The sequence below is a fragment of the Perca fluviatilis genome, chromosome 4 (genome assembly GCF_010015445.1).
Source record: "Perca fluviatilis chromosome 4, GENO_Pfluv_1.0, whole genome shotgun sequence".
NCBI lineage: Eukaryota > Metazoa > Chordata > Actinopteri > Perciformes > Percidae > Perca > Perca fluviatilis.
In genome coordinates this window covers 8,009,989-8,035,119 of record NC_053115.1, presented here as the reverse complement: position 1 = coordinate 8,035,119, position 25,131 = coordinate 8,009,989, and the positions used below count along the sequence as shown (strand labels likewise).

The following is a 25,131-nucleotide window of genomic DNA, read 5'->3' as shown; positions in this document are numbered from 1 at the left end:
AACACCCTCCTGTTACCTGTCTTACTGCATTCACTAGTTTATAATGCCATATATCAAAAGGAGAACAGATATGGGAGCGTTTAGTTTTCTAACTCACTGCTGCTTACAGTACTAACAGCTGCCAAGATATTTTGTACAGACATTCATGGTCTCCAGCAGTGTTGTAGTACTCAAGATCGGTCTTGGTCTTAAGACCGGTCTCAAGACCACTTTTTGAAGTTCTGGTCTCGGAATCGACCGCATTTTTACTCGGTCTCAGATACAGAGGACTCTGGATTTTATGTCAAGACCGGACAAGACCACAACTGCAGGGATATCACTAAATTGCCTCTGCATTGTCTCATTTTATGATGTAAAACTTCCTGTTTCAAATGCAACCAATAACTTGACTCATTTCTTACTGTTAACCTCTTCTTCCGGCCCCCCCTTAACATGCACTCCTGAGAAAGTGAATGCAGGAGACAGGGGAAGCTCTGGCTGTCTTGGTACTGGTCTGGTCTTGGTCTTGACTCAGTCTCGCCCCCTCAAAGTCTTGGTCTTGACTTGGTCTCGATACACTTTGATCCTGGTGATGACTCGGTCTCGGTTTAGGTGGCCTTGACTACAACACTGGTCTCCAGATGGTGTTTTCAACAGATTTTTGTGAACTTGCTTTTTCCTCTAGCGCCACCATCAGGTTCACATATCATCGCTGACAGGCGAAAACCTTGTATGTCCAAAATTGTTGCTTTTCAGGAAATAGAAAAGTCTAATTTAAAAAACATTGTATTGAGCTATTTTTCTCAGACAAAGTCAGACAAAATCACCTTGAAACTTGGGTCATAATGTTGTAATTATATTTCTATTTCACTTTTAGTGTTTTTTCTCTCAGTCGTACAAACTGTCAAACTGAAGGAGCGAGACAGGGAAGGGAACAGGAAGTCCAGATGGACTGAATAACATGACCTCGCCCACGGAGTCAGCGCCTTGTCTGCAGGGCTGTTTGACATTATAGCAGGTCAAAGATTCAAACCAGGCTCTGCTGCTCTATATGGACTGACCTTCAGCGTATTCCATGTCAAATGAAGAGAAAGCTGCGTTTCAATAAATGTTACATTCTGGAGGGTTCAAAATGTAATAAATAAATTAGTCAGACAGCAAAACTTTGATCATCCTTCCCTCTCAAGTCATAAATAGTAGATGTGAGTAAGGACAAAATGTTTTAAAGATTGATTTATTTAGCCTTGTGGAGGTTGTCACTCAATGTTTCACTCAAATGTTATGCAGTTAGAATTAGGGGTGCACCGATCCGATATTAAGATCGGATATCGGTCCCGTTATTGACAAAATAGCTAGATCGGGGATCGGAAAAATTAACAGATCCACGGGCCAGAACACGGATCCAGTTTTGTTAATTTTTTTCCCTCTGTCACACGTGTGTCGCATGCTGGAAGAGTTGAGTGTATCAATAAATGAGAATTCAATACATTACATCTCTGTTATTTTGTCTTAGTTAGGAAAGTAATGTTTAGTAAGGAAAGTCTGGTGCCTTTAGTCTCTTCCACATGGTGGAAGGAAGGTATAAGGTGGAAGGTATACAGTGTATTATTAATTCAACAACAGTATCTGATCGGTATCGGGTATCGACAGATACACAACGCCCAGGCATCGGTATCGGTATCAGGACTGAAAAAGTCGGATCGGTGCATCCCTAGTTTGAATGCAAGTCCGTCAGAAATGGTAGTATTGGACTGTACAGTATGTAACAAGCAAAAAATAAATTAAATCAACCACAAACCAGAGTGTATTTCTGTTTCCTCAAATCTCCTTCAGCCATGCTCCTGTTTCGCATTATCCTGTAGCACAGACTGTATTCTAATAATTACATTTTTTAATCACTATGGCTTAATGAAACAGGTATTCATTTTTATTTCTCCTCAGGCCATACCAGGAGATTGGAACTAAATTTGACTGCAGCACTAGCACGTATTTATATCATCTGAGTGACAAGAACACATGTTAACACTGTTCTGGCAGAAATGCATACTGTACTGTACGTATAAAAGCTGTTTTTCAAATTTCCATGTGATTAGAGAAAACACATTTATTTCTTGTTCAATTATTGAATATTTCTCCAGCTCCATGATGTGGGGAACATAACTATACGCGGAAACTACATCACCTGGTCCTCCCAGACTCCGCTAGAGTGGAACATTAGCTCAATCAATGTCAATTATTTCCCAGTCTCCATTATTGCACTGCCAGGAGTGGGCAGAATTTTAATCCCCACTCTAAAATTGCTTTAGCTACATGAGTCTCAGGCTTTTTGTCATGATTAGAAACATGACTGAACATTAAGCCCAATGGCGTTCAACAAGTAGTGCAGGAAAAATTATAATGGGTTTGTCGCTCAACAAAGTGCAGCCCGGTGGTGTAAGTCAATAACAGTGGCCATACATTTGGCCCTGTGTAGTTTTACAGTCTCTGTTAGCTAATAGAGCCTAGGCAGCAAATAGGGCCATGTCTCTACTTGTCACATACAAAGAAGCACTGCATGTTAACTGCAGTGCATGCACAATACAATCTTGCCTTAGAGACAGCTGGAAACACAAAAAAAACTGTGAACATTGTGTGTACATGCAGGGTCAGAGAGACACAGAGTCTCAGAAAAGTGTTCTTACTGTAAATGTTAAAAGAAGAACTCTGAAAGACAGACAGCATTAATGGTTTTGATCAGTTCCTTTCTAGAAGCGGCTTTACTTTTTCTGCAACAAACAATGAAGCATATCTTATCAGAAAACAACCTAGGATTCGGCTTTAATAGCATTTTATTGAATCCAAATCCAGTTTCAAATCATCTAATCAAATCTAAATCTAAATATTTTCATCAAATATAATTAGGTTTAGCTTTCAACCCTAGGAGGAACTAAAGTTGAAAATATCTAAAACAAAAATCTGTAATAATCACCACTTGTTGACTGATTAGGCCTAAACAGTTTCAATATTGTATTTAATGTTAATTAAATGTATCTGACACATTGGAATACTTACCTACTTTTACAACCTATTTTTCCCTAGCTTGCTCTAAATAAATAATAATATTAGGTTTCTAAGGTTAAAATATTGATATGATATGCATAAAATTCTCCTGAAAGACCCGGCCAGCTAGATCACTTCCACTCTGTCTTGCTGAACTACAAAAACACACAGGGCGAAATGTACGTACATTTGCAAACATAAAGTTATCAGCGCCATGGCCAACCTGCAGAAAGTGCATGCTGTGATACTTCAGCTTACGTCGTATTTACCAAACCTGCAGTTCATCGGGTATTCAGCGCCTTTGTCCGCCCACTATACTGTAAATTGCACTGTAGCAAAGCGTGCAGACTGCGATATTCCCACTGCTGATGCTATGACTCTTTGAAATGATCCTGATGCCAATATTTGTAATGTAGCGAGGAGTTTAACAACTGCTGGAATGGAATGTGAACGCTGAGTCAGAGATTCAATGTCATCTTTGATTTCTTCCAGTAACTGTAATATTGCACGGCTGCTTAATCTGTAACGCTTAATGATTTCGTGTTCACTCAACTGAAAAAGTGTGATCCTTGTGGCAAAAAATCCTTTCCGCTCGTCTCCTTGGCCTATGTCTTCGCCTTGCTCGGATTACTGCTGCCATTTCACCAGGAGGCATATGCGAGGAAACCCGCATCCTGGTATTTTCACCGCAAAATAGAGGCATGCTTTCACGGGCGGTTTTTGTACATACCGCGGAATACATAATTAACCTGGTAAACTCCCACTGTCCCCTTGACCCTCCCATGAATGCATATACATGACACGGAAAAGCGCAATTTGCCATTTTCAGTTCCCGCGACAGGCAGTCTGCGCTTTTACCTCAGTGCGACCTGTTTGTACATACCTCGCCATGCTTTTACTGTCACTTTGATTATGACAGTGTCATGTCACGATTATGTCGTTACCTTCAAGTAAGTTTTTTGCTAATGAAAAAAAAAGTTTGTGAAGCAATTTGCAGCTAGCCTCGTGAGACCGTCCTGATCTCGCGAGCTCCAGTTTTCCACTCGCAGATCAGTCTGGCATCTTGAGATAGAGAAAATTTGGAGCCATTCGCCAAACGACCGGGCCAAACAGCGTTGGTTTTGAGGCGGGTTTAGGTGGTGATAGACAGATGGTTTATCCAATCAGCTAACCAGTATTTTCAGCCAGCGGTAGCCCTAATTCTGTTAGCTGCTCGCTAATGCTTTTTTCTCTTGGATCCTTCTTTTGGAATATGGACCGGGAACCTGAAAGGGTGCCTTTGATTCGTAAATTCTCGTTACACAAACGGCAAATATCCTTTACCGACATGTTGCTTGCTTGCTGAGCTAATGAGCTATGCTTTGCCTGCAGCAGCAGGGGCTTTTGGTTGTATTTTATATGCTTCGTTGATCTGATTGGTTGATTTGGCCCGTCTATCACCAACATAGGTGATAGACAGATGGTTTATCCAATCAGCTAACCAGTATTTTCGCCCCTTCCCAAAAGTTCTCCAACGGAAAGTTCCCAGATGGATATGCCGAGAAAATGCGAAGCAATCCATCTGGCGGAGTCAGGTTAATTTGCAGCATCAAAGCTTAACAACTCTGCAAATCAGATCCAAAATGGACTAAAACAACCAAAGAACAAATGTAGCAGTATAAAATGGGTTTGGTAATGGTGATAGCTTATTAAATTGGCAATGTAGTCGGGAGGAAACAATTACAGTGGTCCCATTGGTCTGCTCTTGTGTTTATGCGTTCCTGAATGCGTTTTTCCTCGTTACCTTTGTCAGGGCTAAAGGATGAGGATGTCCGGCCAGGGCTAGCTTAACGGTGGTCTCCCAGATGTGTGGGTCATGGAGCCCTCGGGCCGTCACCATGAACTGGACGGGCTCTGACAGGTTGGCCAGCTCCTGCTCGGCATACACCGACCCATCGGGCCTCACACTGAAGTTGGGGTCGCTGCTGACAAAGCCCACCTCTCTGCTGCGCTGGCAATCCTCAAACTTCACTGCAGAGACAGACATAAAGAGGAGAGGGGGTTATAGAATTAGAGAGCAGCACAGTGAGATTTACTCGGCGAGGTGTTCGCAAATCCGTGACACATCTGGCAGGTTAAAGATTAACCTGCATCCATCAAGACGTATCTTGAAATATCTCATCCCTTCCGCTGTCACTTTTGATTCCCCGCTTTGACGTCTTTGGCAAAACAAACTGCTTATCTGTTCCTGAACCGGAATACACGGGGGCAACCTAATTCTTTTTCATATCGTTCTTTTTCCAAACTAGACGGATAGCGATGTCAAAAAAGCATTCCCTCAGCTTCTCCAGGGAAAGCATGAAGAGAAGGTCTAAAGCACATTAGGATGACTGGGCCGATTGCGCTCCATGCTTTGCTGCCAGGCACATGGAGCACCGTCTTGAATGACATTTGAAGGGTTCTGCTCGACTGAGACCAAAGAAAGGGAGCTGTGAGGTCTTTCATGTTTGCGCACACACACACAAACACATGTGTGCACGCACGCACACACACACACACACACACACACACACACACAACACACACACACACACACACACACACACACACACACACACACACACACACACACACACACACACACACACACACACACACAAACTTATATTCCTGTTTCCAGAGTAATGTCTCATGTGTGTTTGTATGAGCAGTATGGAAGGATGGGTTGGGTATAGGGGGTGTTTGCAGTCTTTCCACTTCATATGAGTGAAAGGTCACACAGAGAGAGACAGGCAGAGAGATGGTGTTGGGCTTTTGAGTGCATCAGTACAGATTCTCTGGTGACAGATGACAGGAATCTGCCATTACACCACCCAAAACACAGGAGAAACCAACAGTCTCAGAAACGAGTATTTGGAAAATCTTTTCTTCCAATTGCCAAATTTAATCAACACTCAATGCATCGTTATCCCACGATGTACAGCATGATGCAAGGGCATGAATGCTGAGAATGACTGATTTGTTGTTTTCAACATGTCTATTATGTTAACACACACACACACACACACACACACACACCATGTGCCTCCCTCTACCCCCACTCTACACCCAAGTTGAAATGCATGTGCTCGGATCTTATCTCACAAACTCTGGCTGCTGATAACAAGACAAATTGATTTCATAAATCACCCAGGGAACAGATCGCCTTTTATGAGCTATGGCAGCGTGATTTTTCAAAAATCCAACGTGAAAAATTCCGCACAGCAAGCTTTTTATCAAGCCATCTATTTAATTTATCGCCCAGCTCCCTGTCAAAAGCAGCTCCCAAACAACAGGCTAATAAAGCTTGAGAACTCCTCGGCCACTTCAGTTTAGCATCACACAAATGAGGCTGCTTGTTTGCAACGTTGGAGTAATTGCATGCGTAATGGGACGGATGGTAAACACAGTTTAGACAGTTTGTCTGCATCTGTTACCAAATGCAATCCATAATTTTATTAAAAACATACAGCCCAGTAGAGAACAATCCTTATGTGAGTAATAACCTTTGTGTAAAATGATTGCCTTACTTTGGGGATCATTTATCAAGGGGGGGAGGGGGAGGGGGGCAATATGACACAGACCTGCTTGAATTGTCCACAGATGAATTGTGATGGCAGGCATGTATGTATTATGTAAATGACTTCAATTAGCTTGAACTGAGCAGGCTAATTGTTGTCACTTAGAAAGGTCCCTTGTGGTGCAGCTGGAGAAGTGAGACTTAAGGACACGGCAAAGCGCTGCTTATGAATGCCTGCCTGTGTGTGAATACGCTTAAGAGTAAATTCAAATGACAGGTAGTTTGAGAATATCTATCCTCAGCTGTTGCATATATTAATTTGGATGTTAATTCTACAATAAAACCAGCGGGGTGTCCGAGGGTGGGTCTGTTGCCTTGTGTGCTGTGGTCGTGCCAGTTGGCATGGGAACACACGTGTGGTCTGTGAGGCATTGCCATTGTGCAGCATTGTTAGAGGAATGCCTATGATTTTCTGTTAGGGAAACGGGCCATTTCTCAGTTTACCATTCAGCCCCCACTGGTGTATAGCTGCGAGGGGCTGGGACCATGACCCTGATTCCTAACACATCGACTTAGTGTGAAGATAGTCATAACTGCTTTGCTATTCATTAGAAAACCTGTTCACAAAGCACATTCAAATCAGGTGGTGGAATCTGATCTGCCACGCTGTTAAATGGAGATGAAAGCAGCAGAAAAAGACAATGCTAAGACTAGATACTGATAAAGACACTATGCTGTGTGTGTGTGTGTGTGTGTGTGAGAGAGCGAGAGAGAGAGAGAGGGAGCGAGAGATATGGTATGATAAAAGGAAAGGCGGGAGGGGCAGATACTGTAGTACACAGAAAAAAACAGATGAAGGTAAATGAGAAACTATATAAAATAAAACCGTAATTGGAACAACTTTCTCAGCCTTCTGAAAGAACTCCTTAGTTTAAAGTTCCATTTCAAGACAAGGGAAGCTAATGAGCAAACGAAGCAATGCAGATTATTCATTGCTGTCACATCATAATGGAAATAGAACCAGTGAGTGAAGACTAACGCTGCTGATAACTAATCTGTGCTTATTTGTTATTGTTCTCTAGTGCATGTCATTCGTTTTGCCACGTTACGCTTGGCAAACTACGTCCTCCCTTTATATATATACGAAAAATTGAACTTGAAATGAATAAACGAAGACGAGGCTTCCGGCTGACGGCCCTGAAGGTCAGTAAACCCGCAGTCCTTCATCAATTAAAAGACAAAACACATCCATATTCTACTGTGTGCTGTGTGTGGTTGTCAGCGGGCTTGAAAAGTCCTGAACATATTAATTTCAACAACTCATTCATATTCATAAAGGGTCAAGAACATATCTAATAGGAGACACCACAATACCACATTTCAAGCCACTGGGTGGCCTTGTTTGCCCAGCATGCATCTCTCTGAGTTCAATGAAGTTTGAATGAGTTTCTGAACATATTACATGCAAACAGCATGGACTAAAATGTGAATTATTGTGATGAAACGACTGTATAATCTTTGCGTACTGTAGTAGTATAAAATACACATGGCTGATAATGAAGTGTGCGGGCGTGGCTAATGAGCTTTATGGGATGGCTGATAGTGTTGCTTCAAACAGCCATCTAGGCAGTTCAGAATCAACAAACAGTGTAAACTGTATACAAGAAGGGACAATTTTGTGCCTTGCTGGTTATGGTTGTGGTTGTTTCATGTTAATCGCATTATTGGTCTATGAGTGCATCAATGTGTGTACAGTATGTCCCTGTGCTTTCCACTGGTTCAGGAGGAAAACGTCAGGGGTATTAAACCACCAGCTCAAGTGCGTGTGTAAGTGTGTGTTTGCATTCAGTTCTCCTATTTTGTAGCCTAGATAAGTGCAAATGTGTGTGTGTTGGTCTGCGTCTGTCCCTGTGTGAGCTTCTCTGGGTGTATTTTATCAGTGTGTGCATGCTCCATGTGTGTTGCTCCATGTGTGTGTGTGTATGTGTGTGTGTCTCTGTGTGTCAGAATGTGTTCTGTATATTTTAGTGCGTCCTGCCATCAACAGCGGTGTTTGGCAGGCTGCTGAGGCTGGTGTCATTCTGCTCGGCTGCTCTTCTCTGGGGTCGTACGGCAGTGAACATGCTGTCCAACAGAGCGGCTAGCGCAGCAAAGACGCGGCTAAAACAGAGCAGGCAAGCAGCCGTGACTGGCCACCACCAAGTTCTCCACACACACACACACACACACACACACACACACACACACACACACACACACACACACACACACAAACAGAGACAAGCTTATGCTCTTTGTCTCTTCCTGCTTGTAGATCCACGACAATACCCTAGAGGAGGCCAAAGTCGCTCTTGTGTGGAAACATTACATGTGCATAATGTAGATGGCAGGTAGCAACCCTGCACAGCCTGTTTTGTGCATCCATACAGAGCATGCCTCCCTCATCCCTCTGCTTCCGCCTACACCATGTTCACCTGTCGACCGTGCACGCCTCCTCTCTCCTCCCCGCCATTCTCTCTGTTTCCTGTCACTGTCTCCTCCACTTCCCTTTTCTCCAGTGTTACAGCTCCCTGTCCTTCTTACGTCTTACTGTCCCTATTTCCTCCCTGTTTAACCCCCCCCCACCTGTCCTCCTCCATCTTCCTCTCCCTCCGATAGTATTTCCTGCAGACTGATGCACTTTCTCCCCGAAGCAAACCAGGAGAGCCAGGAGGTCTGAGCCAACGGTCTCAACACCCTGGTGGGTAAGTTATTACCATTGTTAAAGTGAGCTGAAGGCTTGGCACAAAAGACCTAAAAGAGTAAAAAAAAATAAAAGGACACCACAAAAAGGTCAAGATTTGCAAGCATTTATACACTTGTTAGCTGGTTTTAGAAGGGATTATTTGATTTTGCAGATCATTTTTAAGACTAGATGGATCTTTTTATAGACCTGCTTTTATGTAACAACCTTTATTACTGCCTTAGCCTCTCTTTAATGATTTTTTTTGCTTTTATCCTGCATGTCTCACCTTGTATGTATTGCTTCTACTGCTCATTTGATCTGTTTTTAATAAAGTTCTTCTTCTTCTTTGTGATTTGAAAGGTGTATAAATAAAGATAATCATATCAGCTACAACAGCTAAAAATAGACGTCGAACAGCAACACACTTTACATAAATGGGTTGATGTCGGACATGAAATATCCCCCTTTATGTAGTTGACACAGCGGTAAAGAGAAGTTAAATTTAAAAGTCTCACTGTGGCATACTTGTTAGGGAGTCAGGTAAATAGGTCCAGACTGAGCATATGGAGCTCCTTTTGTTAAGGTGCTGTTTATCGCAGTTGTAGCACAGTGCTAAGTAAACATTCCCTCTGGCACCCTGCTGCTTTTCTCAAGCCAACAGGAAAATCAACGCCACCCACTCAATTTGCAAATAACTGTATTTTTGCCAGGCTGAGGCTTTGATAGACGGCAGCATGGAGCCCGCTGACGAGTAAACGAACACGGCTAAAATACAGAACATGCTCTATGCAAGGAGCTGTGAAGAGTACTGCATTATCTCTTAGATTGCTTTGTTTAACAATGGATCCTGATTGGTCAATTACGGAATTCTACTGTCTGTTATTTCTGAATATCTGCTATGGACGCAGTTCTGATCATGGACTCTAGAGGACCATTTAAATATATAATAAAATCAATAAAATCTTTGTTATATTAATATTGTTGTTAAATTATTGATTTCTTTAGTACGTAGTTGTGTAATAAGCAGGATAATGCTGAGCAAGCTGGTCATTATAGGGAATTTAACCCCTTACGGGTTGATTCCAGACCGTCTGTATCACCCTGTCGAGGTTTAATTCATAGTAATGCCTTGCTTGCTCTACATTATCCCTTGCATAACTTCAGCATAGTTAGAATTTTTTATGCATGTTGGAAGATGTCATGGTTATTTGCCCATTTATTTTGTTTTATATTTTCTGATTCATTAAAAAAGAAAAATCTTATTTCCCAAGTATTTAAAATTCAAACTGAACAATTAATGGAATGCTAGGATGCTCGAGCATTTAGTTTTTAAATAGTTTGATAAGCAGTGTCACTCACAATAAGATGAATTATTGTTTTAATGATAAACTGCCTCAAATGTGGCTCTGTGAAACAAATCACAAAACCTTACTTTAGAAACTAAGAGATAAGGTCCTTGGCTTCCACATGAAAACCCACTGCTGATACCTGTACATGTAGCAATGAACTTAAAAAAAGTCTGAGTCCTGTAAAAAAATCCTCAACATGTCAGCTTTTTAGGACCGAAGAGAAACCGCCTTGTTTACAGCTTGACTGCCAAGCATTTTTAAATGTTCTCGTTGGGGAACTCAAATGTTTTAAAACTAAAATGACCCACAAATGAAGCTCAGCGCAAATTCTTTCAGGAAGACGTCATTAACCCAATCACTACTCATTCTTAAATCAAATCAGCCGTTCAAGAAGTGACGCTGTCATTTAAACCAATCAGACTTGGCCTCGAGATTCAAGGGCCAATCACAGCCTTACAACTCTGCTTTAAATCTGTTCTCTCCTTGTGCTGTCAGCTGTCATCTCAGGCAAAGCACCTGACCCTCCTCCTCCCCTGCCGCCTCCGCTCGTTGTGTTTCTCCCGGCTGACCGCCCCTTTGCCCCTTCGGTCCGGTCTCTGGTCTCTTCGCCGCCGCCACCAGTAATATAATTAATTAATAATTAATATCATACAGTTGTCCAATAAATATCTTTGCATATCTGCAAACGAAGTCTCTCCTGATTGAAATGTGCATGTGATCCTCCAGTATCTGAACATGAAGAAAGACTAAACATACAAGTCATCCAACATTTGAGTCTTTGCACCTACGAGGCGCAAAAGAAATGAGAAAATGTTACACCTTTCAGTGGGCGGTGAAGCAACTGCAGTGGAGCTGGCATGATTGGCAAGTAAGGATGTAAAATATATTTTCTGACGTTGTGATTTATCACAACTAAGTGCACTGTCTTGTGAATCTGTAGTCAAACCTGTGCCGCCTTTCGCCCTCCCCTCCCCCCATGCAGTCCATCCAAAACCCTTGAAACGCTTTTGAAATCCAGCCTACTGTGCCCCCACAGGAATGCTTATAACTAACTCAATTTACGTGCTGCTGTTTTTAAAACACTGCAGGTACAATGTGACTTTTGTGAAAGACTTCTTTTTTTTTTGCCGCAGTTGGAAATGAATTTCTCTGCCTCTGCAGTTCCCTGTTTTAACAAAAGCCCAAACAGTTCTCTCTGACAGCTCGCTCTCACAAAAGGAAACCACTGCGACTCAAGTGTGTGTGTGTGGGTGTGCATGCATGTGTGTGTGTGTGAGTGCGTGTGTGTGTGTCGCTGTCTGTGCTGCTGTCTATGCTTATGCGTGCGAGGGACCCAGAGTGAAAGAAATAAAGAGACAGAGAGGGAGAGGAGAGAGACATTGGAGTGGGAGTGTGTGACACCAACTCTTTGCATATACGATTATTACAGCTGACGCATAAATGGGTATGGGTGTCATTGACTCCCTGCGTTCTCGGTTGTGTGTGTGGGTGTGTGTGGGAGTGAAGGTGCTGTCAACCTGCATTTGTGTGTCTCAGTGCTCATGTTTTACTTTTTAAACACCATGTGCTTGTTATCTGGTGCGCTTATGGCGCTAAAACCTTGGTAGTGCGTAGTTACGTATATGGTCAACATCCGCCCACAATCCCGTCGCCCCCACCCCATCACACCTTTTGTTTTCCTTCCGTCACCTCCCTCGTTCTGCAGGTATGGGGGAACAGCTGTAAAATAAAAAATAAATAAAATAAAAGGCCCTTCAAGCCTGTCAGGATACACAAGTCTGTCTGTAATGCAACCATACACATTCAGGATGTCGTGTGGGCCACATGCTGTGTGTCTTTTTTTCAAAGGTTGTCACAGTATTTCATGTATTATGAAGATTTCCCTCAACGATATTTGGTTTTCTCTGCACACCACCTCACTTGCACATCATCTCATTTTACAGTGAAGCTTTGCTCCACGTTATAGCTTGAATCTCAGCGTTCGTTGCTACAGTGCTCATACAGTATTCGCCGTCCTGTGAGCAATTGGGTTTTTTGCACATCCCTGGCCTTCCCTCTTATCTCTGCATTAGCCTCCTCTCGTGGGCATGGGCATGAGGAGGCTTGAGGAATGAGTAAGGGGAAAGAGGCAAGATAAAGAGGGAGAGCTGGAGCAAAGCAGAGCGGATGCAATTAAAAGACTGGGTCACAGATCGCAGTGCCAGGCGTCATTGTGATTAATACACCACTATTCAGCCCAGGAGCTTTTCTCCTCTCTGTGTGGATGTTTGTGTGTAGTGTGTATGTGGGGTTTTGTTTGGGAATCTGTTATCTTCTAAGCATAGCGCAGCTAGGGGGCACCAGTGTGTCTCAGTACGTGCTACCCTCAGGTGTGCCAGGATTAACCATTTTTAAGGTCAGGAGTCCTGGTGACCAAGAAATGATCTGTCCCTGTCTGACCTATTAAGTTTGTTCAGGAGACAATACAATCTAACATCCGAATTAAGAAACTTTTTTATATTCTGCCTATAACAAGTGAAAGCATGAGAGTAAGGGGTATTTTACAATTATCAAACACTGGCTTTAAAACTTTTAAAAGAAGAATAATTCATAACTAGACTGTCTTAAAATATGGCATACAAAATGTTAAACTTCACAGGTTCACACTGTTGTGAACTTTAACAAACACCCACTATCCTTTTTTTGCATGATGTTTGGCTGACCATCTCATCAGCAGCTTCCCACTAATTTCCGACCATGCCAAGTCAGTGAAATCTGGCTCCCAATCAATCCACCGTCTGCAGAAAACGGCATCAAGGCAGGAAACAAGCCTCGACAATTCCCCCAACTGAGCTGGTGGCCCCAGCCACAGCCTTATGATAATGCGAAATATTCCTTTTTTGAAACACAGCAAGCTGCACAAAACATATCAACCAATTCTTTGTTTTATTTCTTTCATCTGGCTCCCACTCACCAGACCATGCCTTCAAGGCTTCCCCTTCGATTTAGCGTGAGCAGAGAAGGAGCTGCGCTTTATCACAGCAATATCTTTTTTAAGGAGGTGAAGCGAAGAAACTGCCTCAAGGCTATACACTGTCTGTTATCTCCCAGTGCAATATAATAATTTCACATAGTCCAAAGCAAGTGGTAGGACCTCAGCTGGGCCACAGTGACAAAGAGGGGAATGTGAGCAAACTAGGGGCAAGGATCAAAGGACACAGGGGACTTTCACTCAACCATGTAATGACTGTAATAAAAACCTATTATTCTCAAGTAAGTTTTTTTTTTTCAGTGTGAATAACATTTCCCCTTCTGCAACCATTGCAAAATGTAGAGAAGAAACTTCAGGTTTAAGATAATGGTACACTTTCATCTTATAAACCGACACGGTGCAGAGATGTTATGACCGGGTGAGTAAATGAGTCCGGTTACAGTACATAAGGCAGCCTAGTCGGTGTCCAGTGTTTATGACTGCATCACCCTTTCAGCTGGTTATTTTTAGCTGGTCTTGATTACCCTGGAGACTGGCCTTAATAAATACTACAAAACTAAAAACAGGCTTTCTCCCATCCTCAGAGAAACCAAAGACTAACTCAAGGTAATCAACTTTTATTTTTTCTCCCCCCTTCCTCTTACGTTCTCTTATTTTCTCTCTCACCCTCACCCTCTCACTCTCCATCACCCACTCACTGAGCACACCCGCAGCCCTTTATTCTCTCCAGCTCTTTTTATTCTTCTCTCCGTCTTTTTCCTCTTCTTGTGTTATTTGCATAAAAGTGTCCGCATCCATCCCTGGTGATTGTTTAGCTGCTGTGTTCAGCATCTTGATGTGATTTCCTACAATTGGCCTAATTAGCATTACAAATATACACTTAGAGAGAAACAGAAATATCTGTTATGCCTGACAGACTAATTTAAGGAACTGGAGGCCAGAGGAAAAGGCAACACTGTGTGATAAAATGTGTATCACTGCGTCTTAATAATGAGGTGTTTCATCCAGGTTTGCTGAAACTACACTCTCACTACATTTATGTAAATCAATGAATTTGCGTGTTTGCTTTAACTGAGTAAAAACAGCACTGAGCGGCTGACAACTTATTGGCTGTTCAATCGTGATAAAAGGTGTAATCACAACAAGAAACGTTCCTCTTATCTTCTCTCTGCAGCCCAGATCATGACTTCTAAAGCCAATGATTAGACTTAAGACAGATCTCCTTCAGTATCCGTTGCTCTCATCCATTTCTCTCTAATCCTGTCTCTACTCCGAAGACCCCTGGGGCAAGCGATAGGTCAGGGCCAGCCATTAGTCTCCAGGCTCCGAGACCCGGGACAAAACCCATCCGTATTTTCTCTAGGAGGAGATCAGGAGGTCAGATAGACCGACTCCTATCTAATTGCCACGCTGCTTCTTTTTTTTTTAACTCTTTATTGGGGCATGTACTTGCTGTTTAAATATTGATCTTTGCCTTTCCACCAGATGGTCACTTTCTCACTTATCTAATCTAAGGAGGGAGACTCTGAGATGGAAACATGCCGTCAAAGTGATGTTGAAGTAATTGTTCAGTCAGATTTCTGCCATCTGAAGCTGCAAAGGTCATTCTACTAATCAATCAGCCAAGCAATTGATGAAAGTAATTGGTCTCATTATTGTCAACTAGCACACAAAAGGTTGGTTTTCTCAAGAGACGCTCATCTAAAGAGCACAGCTACGTGGACTATAGGGACAAATTGTTGTGAGCCGGGTGCTGATGTTGTCATTTGGAAGATAATTACTTCTCAAACCAGCAGCCTTGAGCCATAAGGCGCGGTGCAAAAGTCAAAACAGGAATCAGTGCATACTACTTTAGGTCCGAACAGGAAACATTTTACATTGAGTGTGAAGCCCACTGAAGTAGAGTTAGAGGAACAGTGTTTGTGTAGACATACCTCAATGAAATGGATGCTGCAAAAATGTTGAAGAAAAAAAAATCCCATAACTATATAAAGGAAAAACAGACATGCATGAATAATTAGAATCTACATTGTTCATGCTGCATTATTGATTAAACTAGCTCATTTAAAATAGAATTAGTGACTGTGTTAGCAAACAGTTGTTAATTTACACATTCAGCAGACACAGAGTTTCTGGCCATTCTTAATTTAGCTCTGTTTTAGTCTTCATCAACGCCTGAGGAAAATATTGTATCAGGCTCTTTAGCTGCTAAATGCTCCACTATGTTCACCAGCTAGTCACTAACTGTCTGTTTGTTAATATGAAATATTTAAGAGTGCAGCTTTAAGTCAAAGTCACATAGTGTATACGCATGTACAGTAAATGTACGTTATATTGCGTTGTAAATAGCAACGCATATCATATGTAAGTATGATCAAATCAGTAACACCGTACTGTAGCTAAAATATGTCATCCTGTGTAACCAGCCTTTACACAATGCCAGTTTGAGATATGCATACATACTTGAATAAAGAAATAAAAAAAGAGCCTTTCAGAGTGCTCTTAAAAGCAACAAACCTGAGTTTCTTTCAAAAGCTAGTTGCTTTGAAGTCACTCTGGCCTATTCCAGAAAATCAATTAAAAACATGACTAATACATTTGCACCGAACATTTTCCACTTTTCCTCTTCAGAGCGTTTGATGTACCCCGCTGCCTAACACTGCATAATGCTGAGATCACAGAGATAGTGACGGGAGGATTTCAACAAGGACCCTTTCACACTTATTCGCTGATTCCAGTGAAGCTCCAACCTAAAATGAAATGAAATAATGAAGAATATCAGTGGACTCCTATTGTGCTGTTATTCATACAACACCTGACAGAGAAATCCAGCACGGCTCAAAAGCCTCATCAGACAAATGGTACAATATTTTGCCCTGTGAATGTCCTCTTTTGTATTTTAGGCATTTTCCTTTCGGGGTGACTTGTAAATAATCAAATGTCTTTTTTCTTCCATCACTCTGCCCCTCCTTACATTTCCTATATAAGTCGCCTAGTGAAAAGTTATCAGAGAGATCTGCCCGTGTTCCTTAATACGAGCATACCGCTGTCCCTTAAGTGGCCAGCACTAAGCCTCATTGTCTGCTATAGATGTAGGACGCACAATAGGATAGGCTGAATCTCTCTGCACGACTATCTACCGGGAGGGAATGGGAGGTCGGTCTCCCCGGGCCATGGCGCCAAAACCATTATTCTTATCACTGCAGGACAACTCGCCGCAGGGCACAAAAAACCCTTCTGAAAGGTCAAATGAGTGTGTCTCTCAGTGTGTGAGTGTTTACCCCCTCCTCGTCTCTCTCACACCACACATTTCTGTATTTCTCATTAACTGATAATGCATCACTCATGACCTTGTGATAAAAATACATTATCTGGAGACAAGTCATTAATCTATAAAGAATCCGGCTGTTTAGGTTATCAGGTGAGAATGGGTATATGTGTTATCGCACAAGTAATGGGAATAGGCTTAATTGCCCTTCTTAAGCGAGTCACTATATGTAGTGGAAGCGGTTTATGTGTTGTCTTTGGGAGCAAAGTTGAATCCATGACGTTTAGCTGTCATCGAGAATGTGGTTAGTACAGTATGTACAGGACTAGTCTATATCCACGACGTTCCACTTCTGGGATTGACACTCTTTTCGGGCAGATGTCCGTCACCTCTCACTTTCTTTGTGTTGGAATTTTAAACTCCGGTGGATTTATGAGGCAACATGACATCATGACTTGACATGTCAAACATACACGCCACTTTCCTAAAGCCAAATGGCGTGTTATCCGTACGCATTTTGAGCTATCCACATGTATGTCTACGCTGTATACAGCGGATGTAAATACACGCACCACGTGGCGTCGCCACGTTGCGTGTTATCGCGAGAATGTGACGTAACTATCGCACGTGTGTAAAAAAAAAAGGAAAAATCTAAATAAAGGTTGGATTTAGGAAAAGAACATTGGGAAAGGCTTTAGTAACATAAAAAAAACGACCAAAACAAAAGAAAAACGACAAAAACACGACGGTGACCAATGTCATAAGCTTAGGAAAACAATAAACGGTTGGGTTTAGGAAAGAAACATTGGGGAAGGCTTAAAAAATAAATTCATTCATAAAACGGCTGAAAATGCCACACGCGGGACGCAAACCCGGCTCTCCTGGGTGAAAGTCCTGCGTTTCACCCATCCACCCATCCACGTACACACGTTCCACCAAAACAAGTTCCTTCCCGAGGCTATTTTGCAGCGGCACCATTGCTCCGTCCAGCACATAGCGCCGCCCATGACGATTTTGTGATTGGTTTAAAGAAATGCCAAAAAACCAGAGCACCTTTCTCTCCAATCCCGGAATGCTGTGGGGACTCGCCAGACCCTCTGTGAAGGAAGGTCTGGCAAAGCGAGACTAGTACAGGACCAATTGGAACCGAACGTACTGTAGGAAGAAAAGTTCCATCATTGATGCGTGTTTGTATAAATGTTAGGGTGCTTTCACACCTGAGCTGTTTGGTCCGTCCAGTTTGTTTGGGGTAGGGTGAAAGCTCATTGGTGTGGACCAAACAACCGAACTCTGGTCTGCTTGAAAAGGGGGCCTCGGGTCTCTTCCAAGTGCACTAGAGTTCGGTTCACTTTAGATGAGAACATGATCCGATCCAAATATAGGAAGTGAACCAAAACAGTACATTTAATAGCCTTCAATTTCAACCTTGTACACAATTTATGGAGTTATATGATTTTAAGGAAGATAACTTTCTATAACTTATTATAACAATACATCGTTCGTTGTCTGTGTTAAAACACATGTTACATGTTCTTCTAAAATATTAGAAACACTGGATGGATGGATGGATGGATGAAAAGCAAAACCAGAAAACCCATACGGTTGGTTCTGCACCATTTTATTTCTAAGACCAGGAAATGCCAGCAAGTTTTAGTCAACTGTTTCCACCGCTTGACGTTTGTGTACAATGTTCAGTGCGCTTGACAAAGACGCATTTTTTTATCTTATCTTATCTGACATTACTGACAAACTGACAACTTTGGGTGTTATGGTTTAATTATTCCACCTATTTTAATTTCCCCTACTAGATATATTACTCTGTGTGTGTGTGTGTGTGTGTGTGTATGTGTGTGTGTGTGTGTGTGTGTGTGTGTGTGTGTGTGTGCGCGGCGTGTCTGTCTGTAACACCAAAAAAGACAGCGAGAGAAGTTTGTATTAAGTAAAATATGTTTAATCATTCTTGGTATCATTTTTCATTTATTAAATGTAGCCTATATCACACAGAACCATTATCACTCCCACAACAAACAATTAAAAATCACTATCCATTCTGTCGATTTGGCAACCAAAAGCTGATGGCTGGTTGCCAGCCTGGCAAACCGCTTCTAAAATTTACTCTGGGCCCCTGGAGAGGTTTGCTAAATTTTGTTTTCACTCGAGGTAAAGCTGGAGTATCTAAGACCCAACCAGAAATAGCTGTACTGAATACACAACACAAAAGCACACCAAGGGTCTGTCTCCCAAAGCAGGATTATTAAATTAGCAGTTTAACAGCACCGAATAAAAGGCGGAGTAGCTATTTTACTTCAGTCTTTGGTGAGGTTTCGTGGTTCTTGATTCTACTATATTCAACTAACATGATTATTCTGCTTCTAGAGACAGGCCCCAACTGGAGGAAAAAAGCAAAGACACATCGCCTATGTGTGCAGAATGAAAACCAGGCTTAAAACACAGATTCAATGCAAACGGTTCTAAAAGCAACAATGTTGACTAAACAGATATACAGTATGTGAAAGCTGCGGCATGTGTGTGCAATGCACAAGTGAATCTATAGCAAATATACTAATGCTGGCACAAAAATTTCAGTCTTGAAACACACAGTTTTTCTCTCTCCAATAAAGTTCTCAGTACTTAGCAGGAAGTCTACCCACTTTATCATAGTCACCTGGATGAACATGTAATCACCTGATCGGTTGTTTTCTCATTAACTAAGTCTTTCCTACTACTTAGAAACACATTTCACATGCTCACACACCTTTAGGGCAAAAATTCATATTGCGCGAATAAAAAAAAATCAGGCAATAAACTGGAGTGTGAAAAGTATATTTAAACCTGTAAATCACCATTTAAACAAAGTCTGTGATGGAAGAATATGTTCAACAGGGTTTTACAACGCCAAGTGAATTGCTAAGCTTTATTTTCACGCCAAATCCGTGGCTGAGTTTTACTTTCTTGCCAGCATTAATTTGTCAGTGTAGGTGTTAAACTTTCCTTACAGTGAATGTTTCAGGCGCTGAGCCCTATCTCAGCTAGCCAACAGTATTGCTTGTGTCATGCGCTGAAGCTCGCTAACCTATAACGTATGCTTGGACTTGAGCTGTCTGCTTTGCATAAATCTCCGTCCTGCCACAGGCAGAGAGGTGACAGAGAGGCAGATGAGGACATCCAGTGCAGTATGAAGGATGGTGGCAGCTGTTCCCCCAGGCCACGGTGATGGCACTACATCGATCCAGCCACTCCGGAGCCTGAAGTGCAGAGCCTTTTGGCTTTGTCAGCACTGTTCAGCTCAGCGTTGCTCCAACTCCCCTGATCACTGTCAAAAACCCAGGAGGAAAAACCCAGAGAATAGGAGGAGAAAATGCTGATGTATCTGGAGTCAGACAGGAGGCGCAGGATTGGCTAAATAACTGCTAACTATTCACTGATCTTTATAATTTTCTAGCTGATTTGAGATTCAGGCAAACAAATGTTTACTGTTAGGCAGGGGAAACGCAGAAAGACAGAGGGGGGGGGGGTTGGAGCTGTTCCTCCTTCATCTAACTCTGTGTGCTGGCACCACTGACGGTATGCACTGTTGTCTTCAGGTGGCCAGTGTTCATCTTTTTAGATGATTCACTATGTATAGTGGTTTCTATGCATGACATTAATCTCGCTCGTCACTTTAGATGTACCCAGAGACGTGCTGCTCTCTCTCATTTTTCCGCTTACTGAATAGAATCAATACGAGCCAGACCTTGGACTTTAAGCTTCCTGTTTTACTGTTATCTATTTATGTTTCCTTTCTATCTGAGTCTTTGAACAGGCCAGTAGAAAATCTGCAGAATCTAAACGCACAGGCCTTGGCACTGAAGAGCCCTTGATGTGCTCAGACAGAAAGATTGAATTTGGTTACAAACCTCATGTCCTGGCGTTGGTCTGGGGCATTTTGAATATGGAAGCCAAGGTTGGGCAAGACCTTCCTCCACAGCGCTGTGTAGGAGGGTCTGGCTACTCCACACAGCATTCCAGGATGGGCGTAAAACAGGCTCTGGTTTATTGGCATTTCTTTAAACCAATCCCAATTGTCTTGGGTGGTGCTAAGCACCGGGAAAAGCCACAGTGCTGCTGAAAAATGGCCTCAGGAAGGAACTTGTTTTGGTGGAACGTGTGTACGTTCAAAAGTTGTTTTAGTCGTGCAACAGAAAACTCAGATTGGACAGATAGTCTAGCTAGCTGTCTGGATTTACCCTGCAGAGACCTGAGGAGCAGTTAACCATAGTCCTCAGAAAACGACCAGAGTTTAAAAAGCCAACATAAAGGAAGCCCAAGGCAACGGATATCTGGCCTAAATGAGTGAAAACCGGAATTGGAACAGTCCCGGGAAGTCCCGGGAAGTAGAACGTCAAGGATATAGACTAGGCATAGACTTAAGCAATGTGAACCTGAACATTTCAGAATAACCCCATGCTCAACAATTTGAATATCTTTAAAAAACTGTTAAAGCAATAACTGTTTTATTAAAACACTGGCATTTTAAAACACTTGCAAAGGCATTATTATCTTGTTTGCTTAATCCTTACAAAAAGTGTAAAAAATGTCAATTTGCCATTTTACAAGTTATGCGCTGTACTATTTCTAGTTATTAGTACCAACACTACACAATAAATAAATACCATGTGATGTGTTAATCAGTGAGCTTCAGAGGGGCTGGTAGGAGGATTCTGCTGTGGACACAGCCAGGCTAGCTGTGTACCCTGTAGAGCCCGACCGATATATATATAGGCGGGCGGATATTATCGGCCGATATTAGGCATTTTCCAAACTATCGGTATCAGCATTTATAATGGCCGATAAATGAATATTTAAAAAAATAAATAAAAAACGGACAAAACACCCTTCAACCATGTTATGAGTGTTGGCGTTGCATAGTTAGTCCACCAGAGGACACTCTACAACGTCCCTGTTGGCAACACTCGTGTTTAGAACGCCATAAACCCTACAACCAGCCGATCCAGCCAGAGTCGGGCAGAGTGAACGAGTTATTATTCATCAGAACTTAACAGAATTTTTCTTTGTTCAAAGTTATATTTATGAAGCTTACCAAGTCTATTAATACTGGTAACTTAGATATTTGTTGTTGTTATTGTGTAATTGTTCAAAGGACTTTAAGTTTCATATCTTAAGTTTGTATTTTTATACATTTTATTTATCAGAACATTAATATATTTTGATGTTCCTCTGTCCGTTTATTTTTAAACTGCATTATCATTTTATTTTAATTCAATTCAATTTTATTTATAGTATCAAATCATAACAAGAGTTATCTCAAGACACTTTACAGATAGAGTAGGTCTAGACCACACTCTATAATTTACAAAGACCCAACAATTCCAGTAATTCCCTCAAGAGCAAGCATTTAGTCCGACAGTGGCGAGGAAAAACTTCCTTTTAGGAAGAAACCTCGGGCAGACCCAGGCCCTTGGTGGGCGGTGTCTGACGGTGCCGGTTGGGGGGTGATGAACAGTGGCAATAATAGTCACAATAAAAATAATGGAACTATGACTAAAAATAGTAGTTGTAGTAGTTCACAGCGTAGCAGGGCACTGCAGGGCGTTACAGGGTGTAACAGGACGTAGCAGGACGTAGCAGGGTATAGCAGAGCATAGCAGGACGTAGCAGGGCACTGCAGGGCACTGCAGAGCGTAGCAGGGCTTTTAGTGAGGACTCATAAATAACTACAAACAACTAATGTTAGGGAAATCTGTTTATGTTTTGTAACGCGTTTGTGGATTTAAAAAAATATATATATCGGCCGATATATCGGAATATCGGATTTTTAAATCACCAAATATTTGTATCGATATCGGCCTTAAAAATCCTTTATTGGTCGGGCTCTAGTATCCTCTTTTCAGGCTTTATACTAAACTAAGCTACTGTAACTGGCTACTGGTTGTAGCGGCATATTTACTGTACAGACATGTGAGCGGTATCAATCTTCTCATCTACAGTAACTCTTGGACAGTAGATAAGGGTATTTCCCAAATATGTACAGTATTCCTTTAAATTAGCCAAACCTACTGTAAAGCATAGATTTGCTAGCCAGTTCACAAAATTTAATTTAACATTACTTCTTGGTTTTGATTTCAGGTGAATTCTGGATTTATCTCGATAGCGGAATGAGGTGACTAGAGTCTCTCAAAATCTGACGAAAATCTTTTAAACTGACCTTTGTTAATCTGAAATGAAGACAGATTCAGCAACTGCATGGCCTATTTCTCGCTTAAAATGTTTTCAGAAACATGTTTCAGTGAACTATTTTAGTACAATATGAGATTGTATTCTGAACAAGCCGCCATGACAGTCTTTGAATTTCCGGAGAAAACAAACCCATGTGACTCGTTCATCCAATCAGCTGCCGATTTTAATTTTTTGGGCAACAATACAGATTACCGCCGCCTGCTGTTATGGAGACGTATTACGTCTCGTCTCTTCGGTGTGTTCTGAGGCATTTTTTGGTCCAACTCGGGGAGACTGATCAGTCCGACTGGCTTTTCTGTCGACGGTTGGCCGTCTGGTTGGTGTGTAACTGCCTTTAAAGAGATCTTCTTTTTTTAGTCACATGTTTACTATGTGGTCTACATGGATTACACGTTGTGGCTTGATGATGTTGCCATATCAGCTAAATATTCACCAGGATTTCTGGAGCAGCATGAAATAGTGTGCCATTTTTTGACACACCCATGCTCACTTCCAAACAGTCAGCATAAAAAACATGTATCTGTAGAAAACAAACTCCAATCATTCTGGCGGGACTTGTAAAACTGAACTTAGTCTTTCTGCTGTGCACATGAAAAAAAGCTTTCATTTAGCCCATAACTATTTGTGTGCTCAGCAATAATGGTGCAGTGAAATCCATTAGGCACAATTGCTATGTTGGCATGGGTACCGTTTAGGTGGGATAAGCAGATTCCTGCACACACAGGCAAATTTGCAGAGTTTTCGGATGTGGAGAGACGACAAATATCCATCTCTGCATCAACATAATCTAGCTAGCTTGTGTTAGAATGAAGACAAATTTTGTTTTCCCAAGAGACCTACACGGTGATACCGATATATAAAGATGCTTATTAAAGTGCCTCAATCCACACCTACTGTATAGTGTTTGCTTTAAAAACGAATCATTCTATCCATTAAGATTCCAGTCCATTATCTTAAATACCTTTACATATTTTGTGATCAATGACAAAAACACTAGAGTAAAAAAGTAAAGAAAACACTGAAAAAAATGTACCAGTTGGTAGGTGTTCATTAAAGTTCTATTTCGTATAGGCTTTGCCCTCTAAGAGTTAATGCTATTGGGTTTATCCCTCATGCATGCACAGTCTTGTGCCCTGCACGGGCCTCTCTTACGTCCGGAGTTACTGTATATTACAGCTGTGAGACCAGTAATCTGCTCCCTATTTTTCTTCAGCGACAAACAGTTTGAAGACTTCGAAGAACAGCAGTGTCAACCTGTGTACCGATTGTACGAACCGGCTACATCCTGCCGCCAGATCTCCACCCGAACTGCGAGACGTGCCTCAGCCCCGTTCGCCGGGCTGGCAGAGAATTTCTTACCTTGAGGGTGTCTTCCTTCCGCCTCATAACAGAGAAGCAGAATAAGCATCTCACCGAGTCTGCCCAGTGCGAGCATTATCTCAGGATGTTTTACGCGGGCCAGTCATGGAGATAGCCTATCAGGTTTTTAAGCAAACAATATAATTTTGTTACATAAAAAACCTGTAAAGTGTGAGAAGGAAGAGGAGCTAGTCTGTGCTATCTGCCTATGGATTTTGGTGTCACAGGTGGCATTGACTACATCAGCTTCTCCCTTAACCCAATAGCAACAGCTCTTAGAGGGCTATGCCTATACTCATAGAATCTGGAGTTACAATACGTAACTAAGATCCAGGCCACCTGCTTCACTAACATTGGCAGAAGAAAAATGCTGATGTTGGCAGCAGATCTCTGGTCTCGCAGCTGTAATCTACAGTAACTGCGGACGTAAGAGAGGCCCGTGCAGGGCACAAGGGCGCGAAAGAAATCTTCACGACTGCGCATGTGCGAGGGATAAACCCAATAGCAACAGCTCTTAGAGGGCGAAGCCTATACTCATAGAATCTGGAGTTACAATACGTAACTATCGTTTATAGACATCCCACGATGAAAAAATGGAACGACATGGCATTTCCCTCTGTTGAACTGGGAGAAGAAGAAAAAAAATTCTGAATGAGCAATTCCTAC

At 42.0% G+C, this 25,131-nt stretch overlaps 1 protein-coding gene across 2 annotated transcripts in view; it reads right to left on the bottom strand.

Moving 5' to 3' along the window:
• cdh4 (cadherin 4, type 1, R-cadherin (retinal)) overlaps positions 1-25,131 on the bottom strand; it is a 230,280-nt gene that overhangs the window by 80,912 nt on the left and 124,237 nt on the right. For both annotated transcript variants that reach the window (XM_039798604.1, XM_039798605.1), the window contains exon 4: positions 4,802-5,028. In XM_039798604.1, coding sequence (XP_039654538.1) covers positions 4,802-5,028 — 227 coding nt within the window. The remainder of the gene's footprint in view (positions 1-4,801; positions 5,029-25,131) is intronic.